Raw genomic sequence first — 25213 nt, 5'->3', positions numbered from 1 at the left:
CAGAGCTTTGATCACCCCAGTGCAGCTACCATCTTGACTTTTTTCATAAGAACTTTATTAAAATTTTATTTATTTATTTATAGATTTATTCACCACCCATCTCTCCCCAACAGGGGGACTCTGGGCGGCTTACAATAAAACAAGATTAAAATATAAAACCATTACAATTAAAATACAATAAAAATATAAATATAATAAAATCTACATGGTGAAGAGATCTTAATCAGACCTTCAGTGTGGTAGGTCCCTACAGATCACCTCACTAGCCATCCCCAGGTGTAATTATTCGCCCTCCCGTTCCAAGCCTGCCTACAAAACCAGGTCTTTAATCTTTCGCGGAAGTCCAGGAGCGAGGGGGCTTGTCTCACCTCTGGGGGAAGGATGTTCCAAAGGGCGGGAGCTACAGCAGAGAAGGCCCGCTTCCGAGACCTGCTAGATGGAATTCAGAGTAAAGTTAAAATACAAAATACAGACTACAGAAAAGCTGGAGGACAGAGCTAAAGAAAAAAAGAAAAAAACTAAGAAAGTGCAGAAATAGAGAGAAAATATAAGAAGGTGACTTCCGACATTCTCCAACACAGATATAAATGCTTATTATACACATTTAGTCTCTTACCGTTAGTTAAACGTTTGCTAACATTCTTTCCATAAAAGCAAACAGTTTAATCATCAAAGCCCAAAATCAAAACTTCATTTTTTTTTCCATTGCCAGCAAATAATCCAAAAGCAGTTTCCAAGTAGAAACAAATCCAGTCACTGCATTTTCTCTTATCAATGCTGTCATTTTTCTTCCATGTGCCCCAATTCCATTAATTTAACCATCCATTCTTCTCCTGTGTATCCACCGTCTTGATTTTTGTGATGCCCCCTGTGAATGACCTTGGATACAGCCTTGTTTAAGCTGCAGTGAAAATGTATCAAGCAGGAGCTGGTTTGTAGGAGCCGGTTGGCGACCTAAAGCATAGGCAGATACCCCCCTGCCCCCCAGAGAATGGTGCCCCTGTCTGGCTTCCCCAGGGAGGTGCACAGGACAGGCTGAACGCTAGTGCTGTTACCCCTGCTATGCTTGCTGCTAATGCTGGCCAATATATAGCTGCCTGGCTCCAGGGCCAACAGGAAGAACAACTTGGGCTGATGCTCAGCTGGAGATACGCTTGCACCAGCTGCAGTCAAAAGCAGTAGCAGCCAGAAGCAGCAGCAGTAGTGCTTGGAGCGGTCCTGCGTAGCTGGTAGGGGTATAAATAGCCAGCCTGGCTCTGCTACTTCTGCTAGATGTCCAACAGGCAAAGATGACCTGTTGGGCCAACTCTGCCCTGCCTCCCTCCCCAAGAGTTGCGAATTACCGGTGGAACTGGTTATTGCCTAATTTAGATGCACTCCTTCTATTAACCAACATTTGCTGTCCTGGAAACATCTAGGACAATCAGGGTATCACTTAAGGTAATGCTGGACAGAGAAATTCTACTTTTTTTCCGTACCAGTTCCCATTTGGTTTGATACAAGAGAATTTGCATTAGACATTATTTCAAAGGAGAAGAGACTTTCATTGCATTTTTTGAGGGTGGGGCACAGTGTTCTTGCACCTATCTAGGGATGAGGTGGTTAAGAGGTTCTGTGAATGTCTAGTCTCTTATTCTTTAACCCCTGCTAAATGGGAGTTCTGCCTTGGTAATTTTTTGAAGAATTTCAGAGAAGCACCCACCCAATTTTGCTAACCACAAATCTGATGGGGAAATTCCAAAGTCTGTTTGTGTCTAGCTGTTTCAAATCATTGCCACCACACTTAAGATGTTCCATTGATCTTTAAGACCTAAACCCTTTTTCTCCCGCCTTTCTTTTCGTATTTTCACAATGCACAAAGAACACGGATTGAGGATGAGATCTGACATGGCTCCCTATCCATTCTCATTTGGGAAATAGCAGTGTTCTAAACGAAAACCCAACAACGGAGTGCTTTAAATGTCCTGCCACTGATCTGAAAGTGTTGATGTCAACCGCAAGAGTTGTGTCCTGAAAAAAGGATGGAGATGTTCATTTATCAAGTTGTCAAATGCTGACATTCAGCAGTTAGGGAGGGAGGAGCCAATGTGGTTTGAATCAGAGGCTGCCTTATGCTGCTCTTTTGTTAGTGGTATCCCAGTTTGACACACCAGCTAGACTCAAGCATGTGTCTGTGTGTATATGTTCTGTATGCTAGATACTAAAGATCAGCAGAATAAATCTGAGGGTTTTTTTTCTCTCTCTCTTGCATTTTCTTTCCCCATCCCTCCAAGCAACCCTGCCTAAATATATTCTATAAGAAGAGTGAGACACAAACAGCAGAGTAGCACTTCTCCAAGTATTTTCATACACTGAGTTTGAGGAGTTAATAACACTCACTCATTGTGAATATTAGAGAACCCATCTACACCCTCCCCACCCCCCAAACGGCTTTCTTCATATATGAAAGGCAGCTGCAGTCTGAAAGTCTGAAAAAAGTCTGAAAGCCAGAAAGCCCATCAAAATTCTGAATTGCCTTCTAAGCCCTTTGAATTAATTCAGTGCACCTGAATTAAAGACTGAATTTGAAGGAATGATGTGGCTGAATCCCCTTTGAGCTGAATCACCTGTCCTAAAGCTTTGCACAGCGCCATTGATTTATACAGGCAGATGACACCAGCTCCACAGCGTTTTTGTGTGTGCAAGAACTGTGGCTGTCCATTTCCAGGAGGGTGCACACCATTTTTGCATCCTGGCCTGGCAAATAGTTCCCTTGATGGAAACTAGAGCAAGAGACTTGTTTTAGATTAACTGGGCATCCTGTCTGTAGTCAACTGAAATTCCTGTCTGTTTGAGCAGCTCTACTATACTTATTTATTTCTTCATTTGTTGTATACCCTGACTTTTCCCCAGGATTTCCTGGTAATATGAATTGCAACTCTCTTTTTGTAACATACCTATGAAATAGGTAAGAAATAGGTGAACCTATATTTCTGAATACGCCCCAACCACAGATGCTGAAGAAGCTGAAGCAGAGCAGTTCTATGAGGATTTGCAGCACCTACTGGACGGCACGCCTAAAAGAGATGTTATTTTCATCACAGGAGACTGGAATGCTAAGGTGGGCAGTCAAATGACACCTGGAATTATAGGTAAGCATGGCCTGGGAGAACAAAACGAAGCAGGACATAGGCTGATAGAATTTTGCCAAGACAACTCACTCTGCATAACAAACACTCTCTTCCAACAACCTAAGAGACAGCTTTATACCTGGACTTCACCAGATGGACAACACCGAAATCAGATTGACTACATCCTTTGCAGCCAAAGGTGGCGGACATCTATACAGTCGGTAAAAACAAGACCTGGAGCTGACTGTAGTTCAGATCACGAACTTCTTCTTGCACAATTTAGGATCAGAATAAAGAGATTAGGGAAGACCCACAGATCAGCTAGATATGAGCTCACTATTATTCCTAAGGAATATGCAGTGGAGGTGAAGAATAGATTTAAGGGACTGGACTTAGTAGATAGGGTCCCGGAAGAACTCTGGACAGAAGTTTGCAACTTTGTTCAGGAGGCGGCAACAAAATACATCCCAAAGAAAGAGAAAACCAAGAAGGCCAAATGGCTGTCTGCTGAGACACTAGAAGTAGCCCAAGAAAGAAGGAAAGCAAAAGGCAACAGTGATAGGGGGAGATATGCCCAATTAAATGCAAAATTCCAGAGGTTAGCCAGAAGAGATAAGGAATTATTTTTAAACAAGCAATGCATGGAAGTGGAAGAAGACAATAGAATAGAAAGGACAAGAGACCTCTTCCAGAAAATTAGAAACATCGGAGGTAAATTCCAGGCAAAAATGGGTATGGTCAAAAACAAAGATGGCAAGGACCTAACAGAAGAAGAGATCAAGAAAAGGTGGCAAGAATATACGGAAGACCTGTATAGGAAGGATAACAATATCGGAGATAGCTTTGATGGTGTGGTCAGTGAGCTAGAGCCAGACATCCTGAAGAGTGAGGTTGAATGGGCCTTAAGAAGCATTGCTAATAACAAGGCAACAGGAGATGACGGCATCCCAGCTAAACTTTTCAAAATCTTGCAAGATGATGCTGTACACAGAACACATCATGCGACGTGCTGGGCTTGAGGAATCCAAGGCTGGAGTTAAAATCACTGGAAGAAACATTAACAATCTCAGATATGCAGATGTTACCACTTTGATGGCTGAAAGCAAAGAGGAACTGAGGAGCCTTATGATGAAGGTGAGAGAAGAAAGTGCAAAAGCTGGCTTGCAGCTAAACCTCAAAAAAACCAAGATTATGGCAACCAGCCTGATTGATAACTGGCAGATAGAGGGAGAAAATGTAGAAGCAGTGAGAAAATTTGTATTTCTATGTGCGAAGATTACTGCAGATGCTGACTGCAGTCAGGAAATCAGAAGACGCTTAATCCTTGGGAGAAGAGCAATGACCAATCTCGATAAAATAGTTAAGAGCAGAGACATCACACTGACAACAAAGGTCCACATAGTTAAAGCACTGGTGTTCCCCATAGTAGCATATGGCTGCGAGAGCTGGACCATAAGGAAGGCTGAGAGAAGGAAGATCGATGCTTTTGAACTGTGGTGTTGGAGGAAAATTCTGAGAGTGCCTTGGACTGCAAGAAGATCAAACCAGTCCATCCTCCAGAAACTAAAGCCAGACTGCTCACTTGGGAGAATGATATGAAAGGCAAAACTGAAATACTTTGGCCACATAATGGGAATACAGGACACCCTGGAGAAGATGCTGATGCTAGGGAGAGTGGAAGGCAAAAGGAAGAGGAGCCGACCAAGGGCAAGGTGGATGGATGATATTCTAGAGGTGACGGATTCGTCCCTGGGGGTGCTGGGGGTGTTGATGACGGACAGGAAGCTGTGGCGAGGGCTGGTCCATGAAGTCACGAAGAGTCAGAAGCGACTGAACAAATAAACAACAACATATTTCTGAACTGTAGCAAGATGGGGTGGATTTGAATTTGATAGCCAAGATTTAGTCCACCTTTTAGTTTCCTGGATTGTGCCAGGAAGTACCTGGCAACGACTTGCAGCTCCTGCAGTAGTGGCGTTACATGGCTGAACCTAGGGCACTGCATGCTGGAACCAGCTGAAGTTTCCAAGTGGTCTTCAAGGACAGCCCCGGGTAGAACAAGTTTCAACAGTCCAGGTGACAAGGTCATGAGCGACCTGTTCTAAGTATGGATGCAACTGGCTCACAAGAAATGAACTTTAAGAGTTTGGGCAGCAGACTTCAAAAGAGACATGGAGAATTTGGAACTGGTTCATAGGAGAGCTACCATAATGATAAGGGGTCTGGAAATCAAAGGTATTAGGAAAGGACAAGTTTAGATTTCAGAAGAAAGAGCTGTCTATAAATTTCTAAAAGGATGCCTTGGGCAAGGTAGGAGCTGCTGCCTGTTGAGCATGGGAATAGGTCAAGGACCAACAAATTGAAATTAATAGAAAGGAGACTCAGGGAAATTATTAGAAGGACTTTCTTAACAACAAAGAGCTGTCATGGTGTGGAACAGGCTGCCTAGAAGAATGATGGGCTCCCTCTCACTGGATATTTTTAAACGGGTGTTGGATGGCCATCTATCAAGGTTGGTTTAGGATTCTGAGTTTGTACTCGGTGACCTATAAGGTCCTTTCTTGTACAGAGGATTCTGTACACTGATTTCTACTAGTATGCAAACTTGGAGTTTTGTATAACCTGCAGTGAGTTTAGCTTTTCCTAAGTCAAGGGATGGGGCCAAGTGGGATGTGGTTGGTTGGGTGGGAAAGGAAAGGAAAGGAAAGGAAAGGAAAGGAAAGGAAAGGAAAGGAAAGGAAAGGAAAGGAAAGGATAAACAGGCATCCATTTAGCTTCTTTTCTCAGTGAAATACATTGCCTCAGGCATGTTTTTCATGATTTATTTTACCATTATTGGAGCATTACTACGGAGCTGGTAACAGCTGGAAAGCTGTTTTTGCTTCTCTAAGGAACATTTGAATGAATTCCTATTAGGGTTCTCTCAGGGCTTCGTGGCCTCTCTGGGCTCTTTTTGCATTTTCCAATATTTTGACATTTCAATCCTTTGCTTTTCTACCATTTTATTTCTGCCCAGAGCCAGAGGCATATTGACATCCTCTGAGCTTTGGTTCAATTGGATCGATTGAAGGAGGAATTGTGCTGCAGATTATTTTGAAAGTCAGCCCTACATGTGGTGGCAGTTAGACCCTGAGCCCTGAAATAGGCCTACTTCTTTCAAATGGGATGAAGTGGAGGTATGAAGTTAACATAAAATACTAAAAGCTGCCCTATAACAAGGCAATCTGATAGATGATTCCATAAGCCATCATCTCTTAGCTTAAAAATCTCTAGCCCTAGATGGCAGCAAAGGGAAGCAGAAGACTTTAACTCTGCTTCCATCTACAGGTAGTCCTCAACATATGACCATTCTGTAAAGCACTTCCAAGCGTCGCAAAACATTGCACCACTCCCCACATGATTGCATTTTGGGCACTTGGCAAGCGGCTTGCATTTATGACTGCTTGCAGTGTCCGGTGATCACGTGATTATGTTTTGTGAAGTTTTTTGCCGTTTTTCAGCAAAAAAGCGGCCGTCGGGGAAGTTGGATTTGCTTAATGGCTGCAGCAATTTGCTTAATGGCCCATGATTCACTTAACAACTGCCATAAAAACCCAGGTCTGGTCATGTGGTGACTTGACTTACAACCGCAATGACTTACAATAGAAATTCTGGTCCCGACTGTGGTTGTAAGTCAAGGACTAACCATTGTGGACTTTTATGTAGCTTAAATCTGGTAGCCTTACCCAGATTTAAGCCTTGCTCTGTTCCCATCCACCCCCACCCCCACCCCCCAAATTAGTATCTCCAGCATTTGGCAGCAAGACACTGATTTTTTGCAGAACAATTTTTGGAATGTGTTTTTCCTGAATTTAAGACTGTGGGCTCCTGTGCACGTTCATGCAATAAAACAGTTCACGTCTCCCCAGCACACGCTTAAGGTTAGGCTCTTGCAAATTTCAGTCTCCTCTGTGTCATTTGGGCTATGATTACACATTGTTTGAAGTCACGTGAGGGCTTAGAGATCTGTTAGTACCAGGAATTCCTCTGCCCATATACATCTTATTTTATCAACATGCCACGCAATGAGTAAACCCTTGTTTTGACCTGCCAACAGATTCTTTTCTTTAGCCATCAGTTTCCTGCTTAGAAATACAGTGCAGTATTCTTACTCCATTGTATACTTGCACCAGAAACGGTATCCCCAACTAACTTGCAGGGGGAGGGATGAATTTTCTGTTTTTGTTTTTCTGTTTTGCTTTGTTTTTTAAGAAGAAAAAAAAAACCTGAAAATTTTGATTCCATTCCTTCAGTAACATCATCACATGTAACTGTTATACCCCTTGAAGTCTTCCACAACTAAAAGTAAAGAAAATATCATTAAAAGTATATCTTTCTGGTTGAAAAAAAAATCCCACAATTTAATCCATGCCTCTTTCAGTCCATTCAGCTCAGATTTGACCAGCAACTATTTTCCAAACTTTCAGATTGAAAGTTTTCCCAGACCTGCCTAGAGATTTTGGAGAATTGAATAAAATCCATCTGCAGGCAGAACATTATCTTCACCACTAAATGATAACCTTCCCTAAATTCTCCAGTTTCCCGCTCAAGGACAGAAAAAAGAAGATTCATTCATGGATCAGTACATTGAAGAGAAGTGTGAATCTGGTTCTGGAAACTCCACAGAGAAAGGGACAAGGTCTAGAATGTCAATCAGTCAATTTATTTATTACAGTCAGAGACCAGTACAAGCAGAGTGCTTAGTGAATATATATAAATCTCTCTTAATAGATAAGAAACGAAGTAATATTTAAGACAAAGTTGAAATACATTTATAAAACAACCTAACTAACATCTCTGAGTGAGGTCCAGGGTGGGGTCTATATTTAAATTATAAAATAGACACTAAAATGACATATAGCATCTAAAATGACAAGCGATAATATCTAAAATTTAAATGAATTATATTTGCATAAAATGTGCATGGCTAGTGGAAAATTGGCCCATTGGGGTCCGGCGGATCTCCTGTGCTGCTAATTCTTCACCATATTGTTTCCAGTGGGTCTGGAAAGCTATGTTCTTTAGATAAATATAGATATAGGTATAGGTATAGATATAAACAATACAGATCGTTATTAAATCCACTTTCCTTTTACTTCTTGCCTGTTCATGTCTCTCACCTACTTTTCCCATTTTGCCAATTAACCATGTTGGCGTTTAACGGATAAGCATGAAGCTCGATTTTTGGTAGCTGGACAGGTGTATTTGCTCTGATCTGGATGGAGGGATTGACTGGGAATGTGCTGGGTGCAAACTAAATTGGAAATTAGCCGCTGTAACTTTCCAGCGATAAGGACCAAGATATGTTACTCCATCCCCTCCCCTTATTTTGGCTGGCATGGGGATGCTTCATACACACAAAAAGTAACTTTATACTTATAGCCTGTCTTCTGTTGAAAGAGTCTGAGATTTTATTGTTAGCGGCTCTGCTTTCGTTTGCAATACAGGTAGTCTTCGTTTAACTATCACTTGTTCGTTCAAAGTTACAATCGTGCTGAACGAGGAGACTTATGACCAGTCCTTGTAGCTGCATCTGTTACAGAGTCCCTGTGGTCATGTGATTGCAATTCAGGTGCTCAGCAACTGCCTCGCAATTATGACAGTCACAGCATCCCACAGTCATGTGATCGCCATTGGCGACCTTCGCTGCCAGCTTCCAACAAGCAAAGTCAATGGGGAAGCTGACAGAAGGTTGCAAATGGCAATCACATGACATTGTGCTTAACGACTATGCAGGATTTGCCTAACAATGGCAACTGGGACTGCAGCAACTGCCGTTGTTAGTTGGTGCCATCACATGACATTTCTCGTTTTGTGTCAGAAATGCAGGAAATAGAAAGGGGAAAAGTATTAATTAAAACTTAAAAAGTTAAAACATTTAATAAAAATATAAAATTTATATCACTCTAGCCCAGTGCCGGGCCACATTGATGGCAGAGGTGTTTCCGGCCAATAAGTCACTATGGATGCATGTTGGTCCCAAAGGGCACTGTAAAAGATGAGTAGTTGTTTGAATATTGTGCATTCACAGCAAATATCCTTGCCCTCAAGGAGAAACCCCCATTTTTCCATATAGTATTTAGTTCTGGCCAAACCAGTACGCAATCTGTTTAAACATCTCCAAAGCATCCACTCTTCCTCCGGACCTCCAGGCAGCTCCTCAGGTGGTTTCATCCAACTATGAAGATGTTTTACTTGAGATTTCCACCTTTTTAATCATTCTGATTGAGCTATGTTGCATGAATGCGTTCATAAATAATTCTTAAATTATGAAAATTATGAATTCATAAAGAATTCATAACAAATTCATGAATTCATTTTATGAATGCATTCATAAAGCGCAACGTTACATGATGTTGCGCTTTACGAATGTGTTGCTTGGCAATAGAGTTGCCGGTCCCAATTACTGTTGTTAAGCGAGGACTACTACCTGGGTTTTGAGATTCTTACTGTTATTTCTTGTGGAATACCATTTAGACAAAGTTGTGCATGAAGGTATCATTGCAAAGAATGGGACAATTAATAACAAAAACCAATTTAAGCCACATGAATTTGAATGGGACTTAGTCTGAATCCTACCTATGAATTCTAGAAGCAACTTCCTGAGAAAAGTAGGATATAAAGATACTTAAAAATTAACATACACTTGTGCCTTCTAATAAAGTTCTGACAGGTTAAATAAGTCATTTGATTAAAGCCATACCAGGTTGGTAACGGTGGAGGTCTTAGGGTTTCTCAAGCAGGCAATGTGGCAATAATTCTCTAGCCTTGACTGTGATGCAGGAATAACAAAGTCCATTGCCACGTGTAGAAATACAGGTTCAGCAATTTATTCCACCCACGAACACAGTAATTACACTATTGGGGGGGCACAGTTGGGAAACTGACATCTCTCTTAACATCTGCCAGTCAACATTGACAAATGTTTAGCAAGCCTGTAAAAATGCTAAATCTCAGCAGGTGGCAGCTTGTTCTGGGCCCAAAACTAACTAGGTAGGATTAATACAGAAAATAGGTAGGATTTGGATAGGAAACCACCAGGGGATACCAGGTCTGTAGGCTAGACTGGGAAATTGAGAAAAATATTTTAGAAGATGGCAAAAGTAAACCACTTCTATTGTATTCGGGCCCACGGAATTGCATGGATTTGTCCATAAATCACCAGGAGTCAAGTGAGATTGGAAGGAGATTTTACCTTTGAAATGGATGAAGACCTACATTTATTTGCTGTATAACAGGATAAGTTAATTCAAGTTAATCCTGCAGGTTAATTCACAGTCTCTGAATTAAATACTGCAGATAAGGAAACGGAGGGCAACTGCAAGCTAAGGAGTAGAAACCAAGGGAAGCGATATATATGTATCTGATTTTTTTCCCCCAAAACTCAGTACACCGTTTTGTACATTTCTACAAGTTTCCGGGAAAAAATATATTTTGATCTTTTTTCTCATGCTAAATTGACTCTGAGGGGTAAGCCAGATCTCAAAATTGATTTAAAACAAATAAATGATTATGGAAGATTTGGAGGGATGCTGGGATCTTTACATTAGATCAACTACTGGATGAGAACAATGAGTTTTTATCATTTTCTGTATTAAAAAATACCATTTATCAGTTGGCACCCACTGGCAATGAAAATGAATTCCCCATGCCCTTATTGTTACCCAGAGAATAGTTCTTCAACATTGGAAAGACAAATTCATGGCTCCAGTTATCTTGTGGATTGAAGACCTGACTTGTGTCCTACAAATTGGTTGCCTGTAGAATATGCACGGACAATTAGAGTAAAATACGGTTAACTTTTATTGAAATGGTTAAAAAATCATATATTGTAATTAAATTTGAATAATAAATAAATAAATAAATAAATATTGTATATAGGTAGTCCTCGCTTAGTGACCACAGTTGGGACTGGCAACTCTGTCACTAAGAGCCACGGTCACTAAGCAGAAAATAACATGACTGCGATGGACTTACGACATCATTTCCGCTTCAGTCATTAAGCGAAACATCACATGACCATGGCTTACCATTTTACTTCTGCCTTCTCTATTACAGTAACTCTGCTTGTTGCAAGCCAGTTGCAAAGCACACAAATGGCGATCGTGTGACTGCAGGACACTGCAACAGTCATAAATACGAGGACTGGTTGCAAAGCTTTTTTTTTTTTGCACCATTGTAACTTCAAACGGTTGCTAAACAAGGTGGTCAGTAAGCGAGCTACCTGTATACATCTGTATATACATGAGAAGACCTTATATGTACAATTGCAATTGCATTTTAAATTTTCCTCTGTTCAGTTTTGTTGAATAAGTGGAGAAAAGAAAGGGAAAAAAGGGAAAGCAAGCTACTGTTTAAGGAGGAAAGAAACAAGAGGTAAAAGAAAAACTGTTTTCATTAAGTAAAGCAAAGAGATGGTCCGTCAGCGAACTAATTCTTGTTGTGCCCCCTCCCAGTTTCCCCTCCATGCATTGATCACCTCTGCCCAGCAGTCTTGTGATCTGTCCCTTAGCAAAAGGTGCTTCTCGTCCTTGAACATGCTAACAGGACAGCTGGCAAACGTCCTTGACAGATGCCAAAGAGATGGGGCAGCCAGTGAGATCAGATCCCAGAGCTGTTCCAGGGCATCAGACCAGCTTGCTGGAAATGTCGAGATCAATGTGATTAGAGTGGAAATGTATATGCTCCCAGATTGGAAGTTTTCTTACCTTTAGAAGAGCAGGTGTGAGTAGGATGGGCGCCAGACTATAGGCAACCTGGCTGGTAACAATGCACAATTGATTGGGATACCTGCCAAGTGGTGGCAGTAATAGTAATAGTAACAATAATATCCCCCTTTTCCTCTGAGGCTCAAAGTAGTGGGTGGATGATGATGAGCGGGCTAAGATCTTATGGGACTTTAAGGTCCAGACAGACAGGCATCTTGTTCCTCACATGCCTGATATAACAGTCACTGAAAAGAAGAAAGTCTGGTTCATTGATGTTGCTATACTGGGTGATGCTAGGATTGAGGAAAAGGAATTGGAAAAATATTACAAAATACTGGGACTTGCAGATCGAAGTTGAACGCTTATGAAAAAGAAATCCGCTGTTATACCAATCGTGACTGGAGCCCTTGGAGCAATACCTAAAGGACTCCTTTGATGTTTGTAAATCTTGAATTTATCAGACCTGAACACCCTAATTTTATAAAAAAATGCCCTGCTAGGAACTGCCTATATTCTCAGACGTTACCTTAATAATTCTTAGGTCCTTGGTTAGGACTTGAATTATTAGGCTCCCACCAGTCTTAGACTGTGAATTTAATTATAGATTACCAATAATCATAATCATAATCCTCTGAGGCTCAAAGTAGAGGATGGTGATGGTGATGGTGATGATGGTGATGGTGATGATAATATCCCAGTTCAAGGTGATGTATTATTGACCTTACTATCATTATTATTGACTGCTACATAGAAAAAAGAAATAAAAATAAGTAATATTATTTTTTAAAAAATAAATAGGACTGCACAGGTTGCAAACTTTCTCTTTCTTATATTGTGGCATCAAATGACATGGTTCCCACAGACTAGCATATGCAGAAATATAGAGCCTGCCCCTCCCCACAGCCCCAGAGGAGTCCCCCTTGCTTTCCTAATGTTATGGGGGATCATGGCAAAAGTCTCTGAATTTTTGTATGATCTCCAAAAGCTCATTTTCACAACTTGGCATCATTGCCCTTGCGTCTGTTAGAGTTGCCCTTGGAATATCGGGTATTGTTCTGATCCCAGGTCTCAAAAAGGAGATGGTAAAGCTAGAAAAGGTGTAGAAAAAGCAAGCAAGACTATTAAGGGAGGTAGAAACAGTTTCTCTGCAAGGACAAAACACAACAGCTGATGCTTTCTAGCTTAGAATGAAGGTGAATAAGAGGAGACATCGGAGAGATAAAAAGCATGACATGACAAATGTGTTGAAAAGTTTTTTTTTTCCCTCTCACACAGTGTTAGAACTCAGGGTCATTCACTGAAACTAGATGGAAGGAGATGGAAGACTGATAAAAGGAAATGATTTTCTATATAAGGCATAGTTAAACTGAGGCATTCACTGTCCTCAGGTATGATGAGGGACTCCAATGGGACTAGGTGACGGAACTAGACAGATTCATGGAGAAACAGACTGTCAGTAGCTATAGACTTGATGACTGTTTGCAGGGCTGCAACTGGGATGGGGCAAGGGGGCCATGTGCCCTGGGCGCCACATGGGGGGGGCACCAAAATGAGTGCTGGGGGGCACCAAAATGGGCGCAGAATTCATGTTTGCCCCGGGTGATACCCTAGTTGCAGGCCTGACTGTTTGCTACTTCCTGGATCATAGACAGCACATCTTAAATACCAACTGCTGGGCAACATCAGTGGAAAATGCTGTTGCGTCCCCATCCACGTTAGTGAGTTTTCTGAGAATTTGCAGTTGAGCACAGTAAGCTAAGATGGGTCTTTGGCTTGAGCCATCAAGGATCTTCCTGTATTCATTGAACTAAACCTTTCAGATAACAGCTGTGAGGACAACATTCCAACTTTGGTGGGGAAAGGTAATCTCCCCATTGCAGTTAATGTCCTTTATTTATTTATTTGTTTGTTTGTGTTGTCTATTTATTTATTTATCAATCATATTTCTTTATCACCCATCTCGTATTGCATCAACTCTGGGCATTTCTTCTTTAATGGAGAAAATGCTAGCTGGGTGTTATACTGTACATTAAACATACTATCTTCTTTAGGTGATAGGTGTCCTATAAACCTGTCCGTTTACTATTTCTTCTATCAGAGCTTTTCCCCAACACTTTTCAGGAGATATAGTAGGGTAGCTTGAACTGTACTTTAATAGTAGGCTTTGCTCTCTAAGGAGATTAAAAGCAAAAACTAAATGGCATGCGCTGCATTAGTCTTTTGTATCCAAACAAAGAACAAGTCATAAGGGGTTAGGAGATAATAGCTGACCTCTGGTTTCAGTTTCATCAAGAAAAAGAGGAGGAAGAAAACTTTGGTAGAGATGTTGGGAACCTTTTTTCACTGGCAGTGAGCATTATGAGCTGCCCTGTGAATTGACCTCACTTTGTTAGAACATGATAAAATGTGCTGGACAATGCTTACTACATCTAGTGGGGCTTTGAACTCATGATGGAAATTTCAGTGCTACAGAAATGCAAGAAAACTGGGTAAATTCCAGATTTGAGTTCATCAGTTTGTTTCAAGAGAGGAGGCTGGATGCAACTTAAATTATTAATTGATTAATTTATTCATTGAACTGTTTACCCTTCACTGTTGCACACCTAATTGACATAGAGCAGTGAGAATCAAATCCAAAAGCAGTTTTTAGCTGTGATATTTTAAAAACTCCAGTATTATGGAGTAAGAGAAAGCCATTCAAAAGTGATATTAGTGTTGGGGAGATTTGGAAAGGTGAGGCTTAAAAACACAACACAGCTATGCTCATCTTTCCCAAAATTAAAATAAGCAAAATGTGTTACAAAAAAGCCAGATTGTGTCTAGAAAAAATAAAAGAGATTATGAAATCTTCCATTTTCTGAAACAGGAAAATTTGTTCTGCTTGCCAGAGTAATTTGTCTGCAGAGAAGCTTTGTCCTCAAGTATGTTGATTAAACAAAATGCAATGAAATCACATTCTCAAAAACACTTCTTCTGCTTTCACTTTTGAAATCAAGCGATTTAATTCCAGTGGCTTTTATGCTGATCTCTTCGTTAAAACAGTGATGCCATGCTAATAAATATCCCATCGGAAGTAAGGTTTATAACATAAAAAGGAGGGGAAATGAAGGTAATCGAAGAGTGGAAAATCCTTCAGGCTAATCTTTTTCCTTGAAAAAGGTGTTCCAAGGAAAAGATTTCCACAGTCAGTGATACTGTGGTGTAACCAGAGCCAAGCCAACCCAAGCCAAGGGTTTTGTGGATGCTCAGTGATAAGGGGAGACACAGGAAGCTAATTGGATTTCTGAAGAATGTGAGATAGCCCTGATGAATGAGATTAAAGCCTACCTATCCAGCTTCTTGTTTTCTGTAGTGGCCAATGTATCTCCAGGATGCTCATAGTAGATTACTAGACAATCTGTGACCTGTCGGGTCATCATTTCAGAGAGATTTCCTTACCTAAAAATAGAGAAACAGAATGACCACAGGCGGGCAAAAAAGCAGTGGGAGCAGGAGTGACTTCTGACTTCCTGCTGGCTTCCCCATTGATTTTGCTTGTGAGAAGCTGGCAGGGAGCATCGGAAATCCTTCCTCCTTTCCTTTCTTCCCTCCCTCCCTCTTCCTTTCTGCACCCCTGTGCCCCCTTTCCAACCAGCACCCTCACGCCCCCTCCCTGACCTGCACTGCACCCTTGGGTACCTCCCTCCCTGACCCTCGCCAAACCTCTCAGGCACCCTCTCACACCCTTGCACCCCCTTCCTGACCCGCCCACATCTCACACACCCCTCACTCCCTCCCCCACCCCCAGCAGCCACTTACCTGCCTGCTGGCCTTAGACTTGGAGCTTCCTGCCGGCTTCCTCCCTGACTTTGCTTGTGAGAAGCTGGCAGGGAGTGTTGGCAATCATGACTGAATTTAGACTTCCTTCTGGCTTCCCTGTTGACTTGTGGGAAGCTGTCAGGGAGCATTGGAAATGACAATCACGTGACTGCAGCGGACCACGGCAGTCTGGCAGTGCTGAAGCGGTGATGCTGAAGTGACCACAACTGTGCCAAATTTCAATCCCACAGGAGTAATGGGTTCCAGATTTTGGACACTTTCTGTAAATCAGCCCATTTCAGGTAACTTGCTTCAAAAATTGTTGCCGTATGACGCACCCTTTCACCCAGATGAAGGTTACAAACAGACAACAGATACAAGACTTTTAGTAGTATATAGGTAGGCTGCATGCCTTCCATAGCAAGGAGCCTTTAGGGAAAACATGACTGATAGAGTAGACTGGTAACTATTGATAGGAAAGGGAGTATAGGGGTTGATTGGGAAGATTATAGTAACCTTTGATGAGGATAAGTGAATATGTCAGTTTTGGATTATAATAATGGGGTAGGTGAATATGTCAGTTTTGGTTTCTCTCAGCTTCTCATTTGGTAAATATGCCATGTTTGACTCATCAAACTTCAGATTTTTTTTTAAAAATGGACACTAATATATACTTTAGACCACATGTCTCTAAACATTACCCAGTGTAAAAAGTATATGTGTGTGTGTGTGTGTGTGTGTGTGTGTGTGTGTATATATATATATATATATATATATATATATATATATAAATAATTGTCCCTAATATAGTAGATCTTTGTACATTATTCTCATACATATATGCATTTTCGTACTCTTGCTTTGCTTAGTGTGTCTGTGTGTTTGTGTGTGTGGCTTAATGTGTATATAAAGAGTGTGCATACGTGTGTGTTTGTGTGTGTGTGAAATTGCATTATAAAACTAGCTTGGGGGGTGTCAAAGTCAAGATGGTGCTTCAATTTGCACTGGAGAATACCTGGTTGTAGGTTAGACTTTGTTGTTGTTTATTCGTTTAGTCGCTTCCGACTCTTCGTGACTTCATGGACCAGCCCACGCCAGAGCTTCCTGTCGGTCATCAACACCCCCAGCTCCCCCAGGGACGAGTCCGTCACCTCTAGAATATCATCCATCCACCTTGCCCTTGGTCGGCCCCTCTTCCTTTTGCCTTCCACTCTCCCTGGCATCAGCATCTTCTCCAGGGTGTCCTGTCTTCTCATTGTGTGGCCAAAGTATTTCAGTTTTGCCCTTAATATCATTCCCTCAAGTGAGCAGTCTGGCTTGATTTCCTGGAGGATGGACTGGTTGGATCTTCTTGCAGTCCAAGGCACTCTCAGGATTTTCCTCCAACACCACAGTTCAAAAGCAGTAGGTTAGACTGGGAAGTAAAAAAAAAAATCCTAGAAGAAGGCAGTGACAAAATGCTTCTACTTCCATTTGTTGCCAAAAAAAAAAACCCTATATGAATGTGTCTATGAATTCACCGGGAGTCAGGCTTAACTTGAAGACTTTACCTTTGTTGTCAAATTCAGAAAAGTACAAATGAAAGGAGACCTAAGTTTCAGTTGGAGCATTTATTTATTTTCTTCTTTATATCCCATCTTCCCTCCAGGAATACCTAATGTACATCACTCCCTCTCCTTTTATTTTATCCAAAGTGCTTCCATCCCTGAGAACAGAACCCACTAGAACCTGGATCTCCTCAATTCTAGTGAAGTTCACAAATGACTGTCCAACCTGTGCTTGAAAACCTCCAGCGATGGAGCACCCACAATTCCAGAAGGCAGGCTGTTCCATTACTTAATAGCTCGTATAGTCAGGAAATTCCTCCTTATTCTGAGTTTGGATCTCCTTCTGTAAAGCTTCCACTCATTCATTCTGTCCTACCCTCAGGAACCCTCTTCTTCAATATATGAAAGCCCATCATCTTTCGGAAGAGTGCTAACTGGTCTCCACTTGAATGTGTGGACTACATGCATTTCTCTTCCGTCAGCCATTCATAGCCTTCTCCTCCATGATTTTGAGGAGCTTTCAAAACTATCTAAGGGACACAATCCAGCAACCATACTCATTCTCATTTGCATCTACTTGGGACTAGATCTCAGATTTCCTGCATGAAAACCTGTGCTCCATTGACAACTTATCTTTGTAGGAAAATTCTAGTTACAAATTCAAGAACCTGACTTTTGCTGGTTCAGAAACTTTATCCATCCAGAACAAGCATTGCCTACTTCTGGAATCCACTGCAGGGTGGCCCAGGACACCAGTCTTCTTGCAAAGTACTTGCTAGATGTCCCTTAGGCTTCCCACCCTAGACTTTATATTTTTGAAAGAAAGGCCAGCATAGGCATCTTTCTAATTTATAAGAATGCTCTGGCTCCCACTTTGATTCCCCTCAGCTTTCTTAGCAAATAAAAATGATGGTTGTGTACCAGCCAGTGCTTTGTTTGAAAGTGTGTCCACTTTCCTGCAAAACTGACAAAGGTGGGCAAGGTAGAAGAAGCATCCTGCTGGAGGACAATCTGAACATGATGGCAAATTGTATTCTGGCATGTTGATGCTTTGTAATTGATTACATTCCATGGCAGCTTCATTTGAATGCTTAACCACTAAACATCCAGTTGGTAAGAGTTCCCACAGTATGTTCTCAACATTCCAGATGTGTCCAGAAAGGTTGGAAATCCCTGGTCTTCTCTAACTGGCAGCCGCTGTCCATGATTCTAGAGAGTTCTTTGATGTCCTGCTACATGTTTTTTTTTTTTTTCAATTTGAGTTTGATCACAAAACCTTTGAGTGTAAAGGTGAGTTCTACACCTGAACTCATCAAGCTTATAATCAGGTTTATTTGTGAGCCAGTTTATATATATTCTCAGTGCTGCACAGTGTGGAGAAGTAAGAGAGATTAACATGGGGTTGTATTATTATTGGTGGGAATTCTGTTTCTATTGTATACTTTTTCTGTTACACCATGCTTTGAAATTGCACTCTGTTTGTAGTGAGATTGGGGTAGTCTTTGGACTTGGCCATATTTCCCGTACTCTGTTCTCTGCACGTAAAGTGAAGATCGTGATCAGGGGATCTTGAGAGGCTTTGAGTTATGAACCTTAGGTACATAATTTCTACAGATGGCCCATTCATCTTTGTGTGAAAGGAAGTAAATGCAAGTAAATTGCTGTCATCCCGTAATGTAAAGATGAAAGGTACGGAAGGAGTATCTCAACAGGCCTGCTGAACGTAGGACCTGTCAAGTGGAATTTAGTCCATTAGTCATCTATGGGTCACCCTTCAAAATAGGGTTGTACAGAACTTTCCATTCTGGGCCATTTGGGGCCAGACATATCTAGAAAACCACAGAACACTTCCTCTTCTTGGCAATTAATTTTTGGAAAAATGTGGCCCATTTCTGGAATGTCTTGAGTTACCCAGGTTCTATTCCCAGAACGTTTCACGCACACATCTGTTTAAGGACTTGATTAATGGGAGGTTTGCTGGCTCCGTGAGAATGTCCAAATGGATGTTTTTATGTCTATGTGCAACAGGTCAGAGATTTTATAATCTTTCATTATTTGTTTACTTTATTTGTGATCCCTCTAATAACTTCTGAATTAATAACAATAAAATGGATTCTCAACAATAAAATGGATTCTCAACAATAAAGTACAGTATTATAGGAAAGAATATGATAATACAAAATATGTGAAAAACAAAATATGTGAAAAGTTTTAAGCAAGCACTTAAAATTAACATTTCAAACATGCCTGGGAAAACAGGAAGACTCCAGTTAGACTTCTTTAGGGAGGGCATCCCATAAATGGGGCCCACCATTGAGAAGATTCTCTTCCTTTTAGCCATCTAACTAACTTCATTGAGAGAAGTTAGTCGTGTTTTGTTTTGTTTTGTTTTGTTTTGTTTTGTTTTGTTTTGTTTTGTTTTGTTTTGTTTTGTTTTGTTTCACAACGCTGTCCCTTTTTCCTTCCTTTCATTCCACAATTAGTAGAGACTGCTATTTGTCTGGAGTTTTTAATGCTTGTATCATTAACAGCTCTCAAGGCTCTTTTAAGGTGTTTTTAAAAAGCCTCTTATTTGAACTACCTTGCTAAAATAATTACAGTTCTAATCCCTTTGTAGGTTTTTTTTTTTTTTTAAATATCTGTATTCTGAAACAAAGGAAGCTCTGGCCTTGGTTTTCTCAGCCATGACAACCTCTTACAATAACACACTTTTGGAATTCTATGGATACCTAAGCATTGTTAACGCAAAACAATTGGAAGATGTTGGGATCCGTGCTTGGGCTCTTTTCACAATCTGGTTTAAAGGCAGGATTCTCAAAAAATTTCATTTGGTGAAAGGTTTTCATCCCTATCAAGGAAACATTTCTAAAAATTGGATTGGATAAATTCTCAGAGGGCAGCAGCATCAAGGGTTATGTGCCTTGAAATGCCATATTACTTCTAGGTCAGAGGCAGCACACCTCCAAATACCATTGCAGGTGAAAGTAGTGGGGAAAGGGCACATCTCCTGCCTGTGAGCAGTGAGAGATGTCTGGTTAGCCACTGTGAGAAACAAAAGGCTGCTCTAAGATGGGTCTTGGCTGGATTCAACAGGGATTTTCTTCATTCTTATGTGCCAAACCATTGGATTCCAAAGTTCAGTGACCTTGAATTAGAGACTGTGCCACCAGCCTATTTGGAGGGTGTTGGTTGGTCTACAGCAGTGTTTCTCAACCTCAGCAACTTTAAGGAGGGTGGATTTCAACTTCCAGCTCAAAGGGCGATTCTGGGAGTTGAAGTCCACCCATCCTAAAGTTGCTGAGGTTGAGAATGCTGGTCTAGAGCATTGGATTTAAATTGGAAAGTTCAAATCCCCATGTAGCCATCAAGCTCACAGGATGACTTTGGACCACTGTTTTCTTCACTGTTTGACTATATAATTGGCTCAGAAATAAGTGGGATGGCCCAGAATGGAAGTATGACCTTCAGTGCAACGAAGTTGATTTTGCCCAGATGACGCTAATAGCTCATTGTGATCACATGCACATGCTTAATGCATTAATTGATTTTTTGGGTTTGCAAAACACATTGAATCTTTAATTAAACAGGCTAGGTTCAAATAAAACACAAAGCAAAAAAAATACATACATAAAAATTAAGTTAATTAGCTTAGAATGTTGTGTAAATGCAGCCAGTAGGACTTTAACTGACCCAGGTAAGTATTTTGTGTGAAATTAAATGTCAGTTTAGAGCCAGCTTGGTGCAGTGGTTAAGGCATCAGGCTAGAAACCAGGAGACTGTGAATTTTAGTCCTGCCTTAGGCACAAAGCCAGCTGGGTGGCCTTGGGCCAGTCACTCTCTCTCAGCCCTAGGAAGGAGGCAATGACAAAGCACTTCTGAAAAAACCTTGCCAAGAAAACTGCAGGGACTTGTCCAGGCAGTCTCAAAGAATCAGACAAAATTGAATGGATTTAAAAAAAGTAAGTTTATTACATGTATATCTGAATTCACCATATTGAGGCATAATGTTAGTCGTTTGATTTTGGCTTGAGATTTGAATCCAACTATTGCGACTTGTAAAGTATGGATTATGGCCTAGTATTATTAGGGAAGCATACCTTGTCCAACAAACCATGATTAAAATACACCATAGCTTAGCAGAACATGTGAATCCGATCAATACATTTCAGGGACTAGCATTATTTTTAACATGGCTAGTCTCGGGAATATCTAGGACGTTGGGGAAGATGTTTTCCTGCTGGCAAAGCTATCCTCTGCCATCAGTAAATCACTTCCACTGATCCTCACTCTCTGTGAAGCAGATATGAGTGAGATACACAAACTACCCTTCAGTGAATGTGGTCAAGCAGAATTGGGGCAGTTATCTGTTGAAATTTGGATTCTTGCATTGACAGAGCAGAGGTATCTGCAGGTTGTCTGTGTTAATATGTTTTCTACTACAGATTAAGGTTACTATGGTAACTAATCATTTTGGCTGGGTGAAGAGGTTGAATTTAATTGTCCCCTTTTCATGTGTTATTGGTTGCATTGCCTAAGGGAGGAACTTGTTTTAGTTTCAGTTTCCCTTCTGTGTAGGCTTGCAGAGAATATGCAGCTGAGAAAAATCTCTCCTCTCAGCAAACAACCTTTAAATATGTTTACTTTCTGTAAATAAAATTATTTTTATAGAAATGCCATGGTGTGTGACTTTTCTGATCTCTCCTGGGCCAAAGGCTTTCTAGCATTCTGCCAACAGTCTGCAGAGGATGGTCAAAAATGTCAAGGTGTGATTGAAGCTCCCTGTATTTTAGTTGTGCATCATGGCTGCCCTCTTGACTTTTTGACCATACCCTGTGGACCACCTGCCTGTCCCAACCCTTGCTCAGTGCAATAATGAAAACATCTCCGACAGGTGGCTGCCCAATTCTGCTTGATCACATTAACCTTTTTTTTTTCCCATACCATACCCCATGAACACCCCTGAGAGTGAATGGATTCTCCCAAATATAAGACTCTGTGATTTTATGAATGTTGCTCATCTCTTGGCCTTTTGATATGAGAAAGAACGTCGTTGATTTTTTTTTTTTTGATGCTTCTCATTTCTCCTATAGGCTGTATGTAGATGGTCCCTTCGGAAGCCCCTTTGAAGAATCTTTCAATTATGAAGTCAGCCTCTGCATAGCTGGAGGCATTGGAGTGACTCCATTTGCAGCCATCTTCAATACCCTGCTGTATGTAAGCTTCATTGCATTAAAGTTGTCCCCACCCCACCCCATGCCAATATTTACCCAGAGTCTTCTACCAAATACATTTTGCAGCAATGGGATTGTCACTGGAATATCAAAACCACGATTTTTATTAAGCAAAATTTACAGAAAGGAGATCTTAAATCAGTGCAGAAGGTTGGAGTTTTAATGCCTGTAAGCTCCAGTTGGGGGGACGCGGTGGCGCTGCGGGTTAAACCGCTGAGCTGCCGATCGGAAGGTCGGCGGTTCGAAACCGCGCGGCGGGGTGAGCTCCCGTTACTCGTCCCAGCTCCTGCACACCTAGCAGTTCGAAAACATGCAAATGTGAGTAGATCAATAGGTACCGCTTCGGCGGGAAGGTAACGGCATTCCGTGTCATCATGCTGGCCACATGACCACGGAGGAAGTGTCTTTGGACAAACGCCAGCTCTTCGGCTTTGAAACGGAGATGAGCACCGCCCCCTAGAGTCGGACACGACTGGACTTTACGTCAAGGGAAACCTTTACCTTTACTAAGCTCCAGTTGGCAGGACCTCATCAAGCATGAGCATCTGCAAGGTACTCCAGCTGCTTCTCCTGAATGGCTTAAAAACTGAGTTTCCACGGTGTGGACTGGGAGAGTAGAAGGAAGGGAAGAAAAGGAATGAACGGAATATAGGAGAATTGTGCACAGATTGTATTACAGATACAGATACATGTTTGGACAATACTTTTGATTTGTTTTGTTTTTATATAATCTCATTAAAGATTTTTAAAAAGTAAAAAACTAATATAAAGTAAGACAAAGAAAAGAGAAAGAAATCAAAGAGAAAGCCAAAAGTGCAAGAAAGGGGGGAAAAGTAAAAGAAGAATAGAAAAGGAAAAAAAAAGATACAAATATGTAGCTTCAAATCTTCGTAGCAGTTATAAGTACAATTATAAATGTACCTCTTCTCTATGGTTACAACATAAGTCTCTTCTTTCTATAATCTATCCTGTCTAATAATTAAAACCATAAATCATTTTTTTTCCTGTTTTATGCAAAAAGCCCATTAGGGGTTTCCAGTCAGCAATAAATGTAGATATTATCTTTTCCCTGATCAAAGCTGTCAATCTGGCCATCTCAGCAGGTTCCATCATCTTCACCATCCAGTCCTCCATTGTGGGTAGTGCTGAATCTTTCCATCTCTGGGCATACGATAATCTTGCTGCAGTTATCATGTACAAAAACAAAGTTCCATGGCTTTTTTTCCAACCGATTATTTATTTTATTTTATTTTATTTTATTTTATTTTATTTTATTTTATTTTATTTTATTTTATTTTATTTTATTTTATTTTATTTTATTTTATTTTATTTTATTTTATTATTTTATTTATTATCACTGCCCATCTCCCCCACAGGGAGGGACTCAGTTTGTCCGACGGTACGTGTTTTGTGAACACGACAATTGTATTTTGTTAATGCAAGTTCAAGGTAGGGTATGTTGAGGGAACCTAGTGATAGAGTTTGATCTAGGCTTTGGAATCTGTCCATAGGTCACTTTAATCTTGTTGATTCCAGTGAATCTTTCTTTATGCATGTCAGTATCAGGAGAGAGCCAGTTTGGTATAATGGGTAAAGCACCAGGCTAGAAACCGGGAGACTGTGAGTTCTGGTCCCACCTTAGGCACAAAGCCAGCTGGGTGACCTTGGGCCAGTCACTCTCTCTGCGCCCTAGGAAGGAGGCAATGGCAAACCACTTCTGAAAAGCCTTGCCAAAAAAACTGCAGGGACTTGTCCTGGCAGTTTCCAGGAGTTAAAAACTGACTCAAAGGCACACCAACACAATATTAGTATCCAATTCACTCTCCCTTGCAACTGGGGTTGCAAATATATGAATGGAAATGTCTAGATGGCAGCAAAGTGTTTTCATTGAAGCTTTACCTGGTTGGCTTGCCACAATCTCCAAGAGCAGTTAGTTGTAATAAACTTGAAGTATTCGTTTTTATTTATTAACAGCACTTCTGGCCAGCCTCAATCCAAAAAGAGTCTGGGCAGGGAACAACAAAAATGAAAGTTAGTGCAATAAATCAAAGAAAACATAAAAACTATTGTAGCATCCCAAACAGCTCAGGCTGAAGGCACCATGAAATATACCTTCAGAAATCTGAGCAAGGTAGGAGCCACATGCACCTCCAGGGGAGGGAGTTCCACAAAGTAGGGACTACTACGTTGAAGGTCTGCTGCCTTGAGTGTATCTCACAAGGAAGATGGACTCTCAGCAGGGGCTTCATAAATGCCTGAACTGTGCAGCAGATTCAGTTCTGGCAAGCATCCCCTGGTGCTGCACTGTGTAGAGCTTTAAAGGCAACAACCAGCACTTTGAGTTGGCCCCCAAACCGTAGTGGCAGTCAACACAGCAAATTTAACATAGGCGTTGTTCTAGACTGGTGGTGTTGCCCCACTATCTGGCTCATCGCTGCACTGTGTGCCAGCCACACCTTCTCGGTGCAATGTCCCCAGAGGCATTTTAAATGGCTCCTTGGTTTTTAACTGGTGATTTCTTATTGCCTCTCCCCAAACACGGTGTATGTCTGAAGGGATGACTGGAAGCACTACAAACTCAGAAGGCTTTACTTCATTTGGGTGTGCAGAGACATCTTGTCCTTCCACTGGTTTGCTGATCTGCTCTGCAAATTGCATAACAAGGTAAGGAGTAAGTAACTCCTAACCCCAAGAGCTCCATGAAAAATAATTGACTGTTGTCTTAGGACTGGTGGTCAGATATTAGGGGTAGACTATGCTCAGTTAACCATCTTTTTGAA

General features: G+C 41.1%; 1 protein-coding gene across 1 annotated transcript in view; it reads left to right on the top strand.

Moving 5' to 3' along the window:
* The window catches only part of NOX4 (NADPH oxidase 4), a 124073-nt gene that overhangs the window by 87125 nt on the left and 11735 nt on the right, over positions 1–25213 (top strand). Inside the window, exons 14-15 of the mRNA XM_063304741.1 lie at positions 22293–22412; positions 24989–25097. Coding sequence (XP_063160811.1) covers positions 22293–22412; positions 24989–25097 — 229 coding nt within the window. The remainder of the gene's footprint in view (positions 1–22292; positions 22413–24988; positions 25098–25213) is intronic.

Source organism: Candoia aspera, chromosome 5, assembly GCF_035149785.1.
Source record: "Candoia aspera isolate rCanAsp1 chromosome 5, rCanAsp1.hap2, whole genome shotgun sequence".
In the NCBI taxonomy this organism is placed as follows: Eukaryota; Metazoa; Chordata; class Lepidosauria; order Squamata; family Boidae; genus Candoia; species Candoia aspera.
This window is presented reverse-complemented; position numbering and strand designations above follow the sequence as displayed.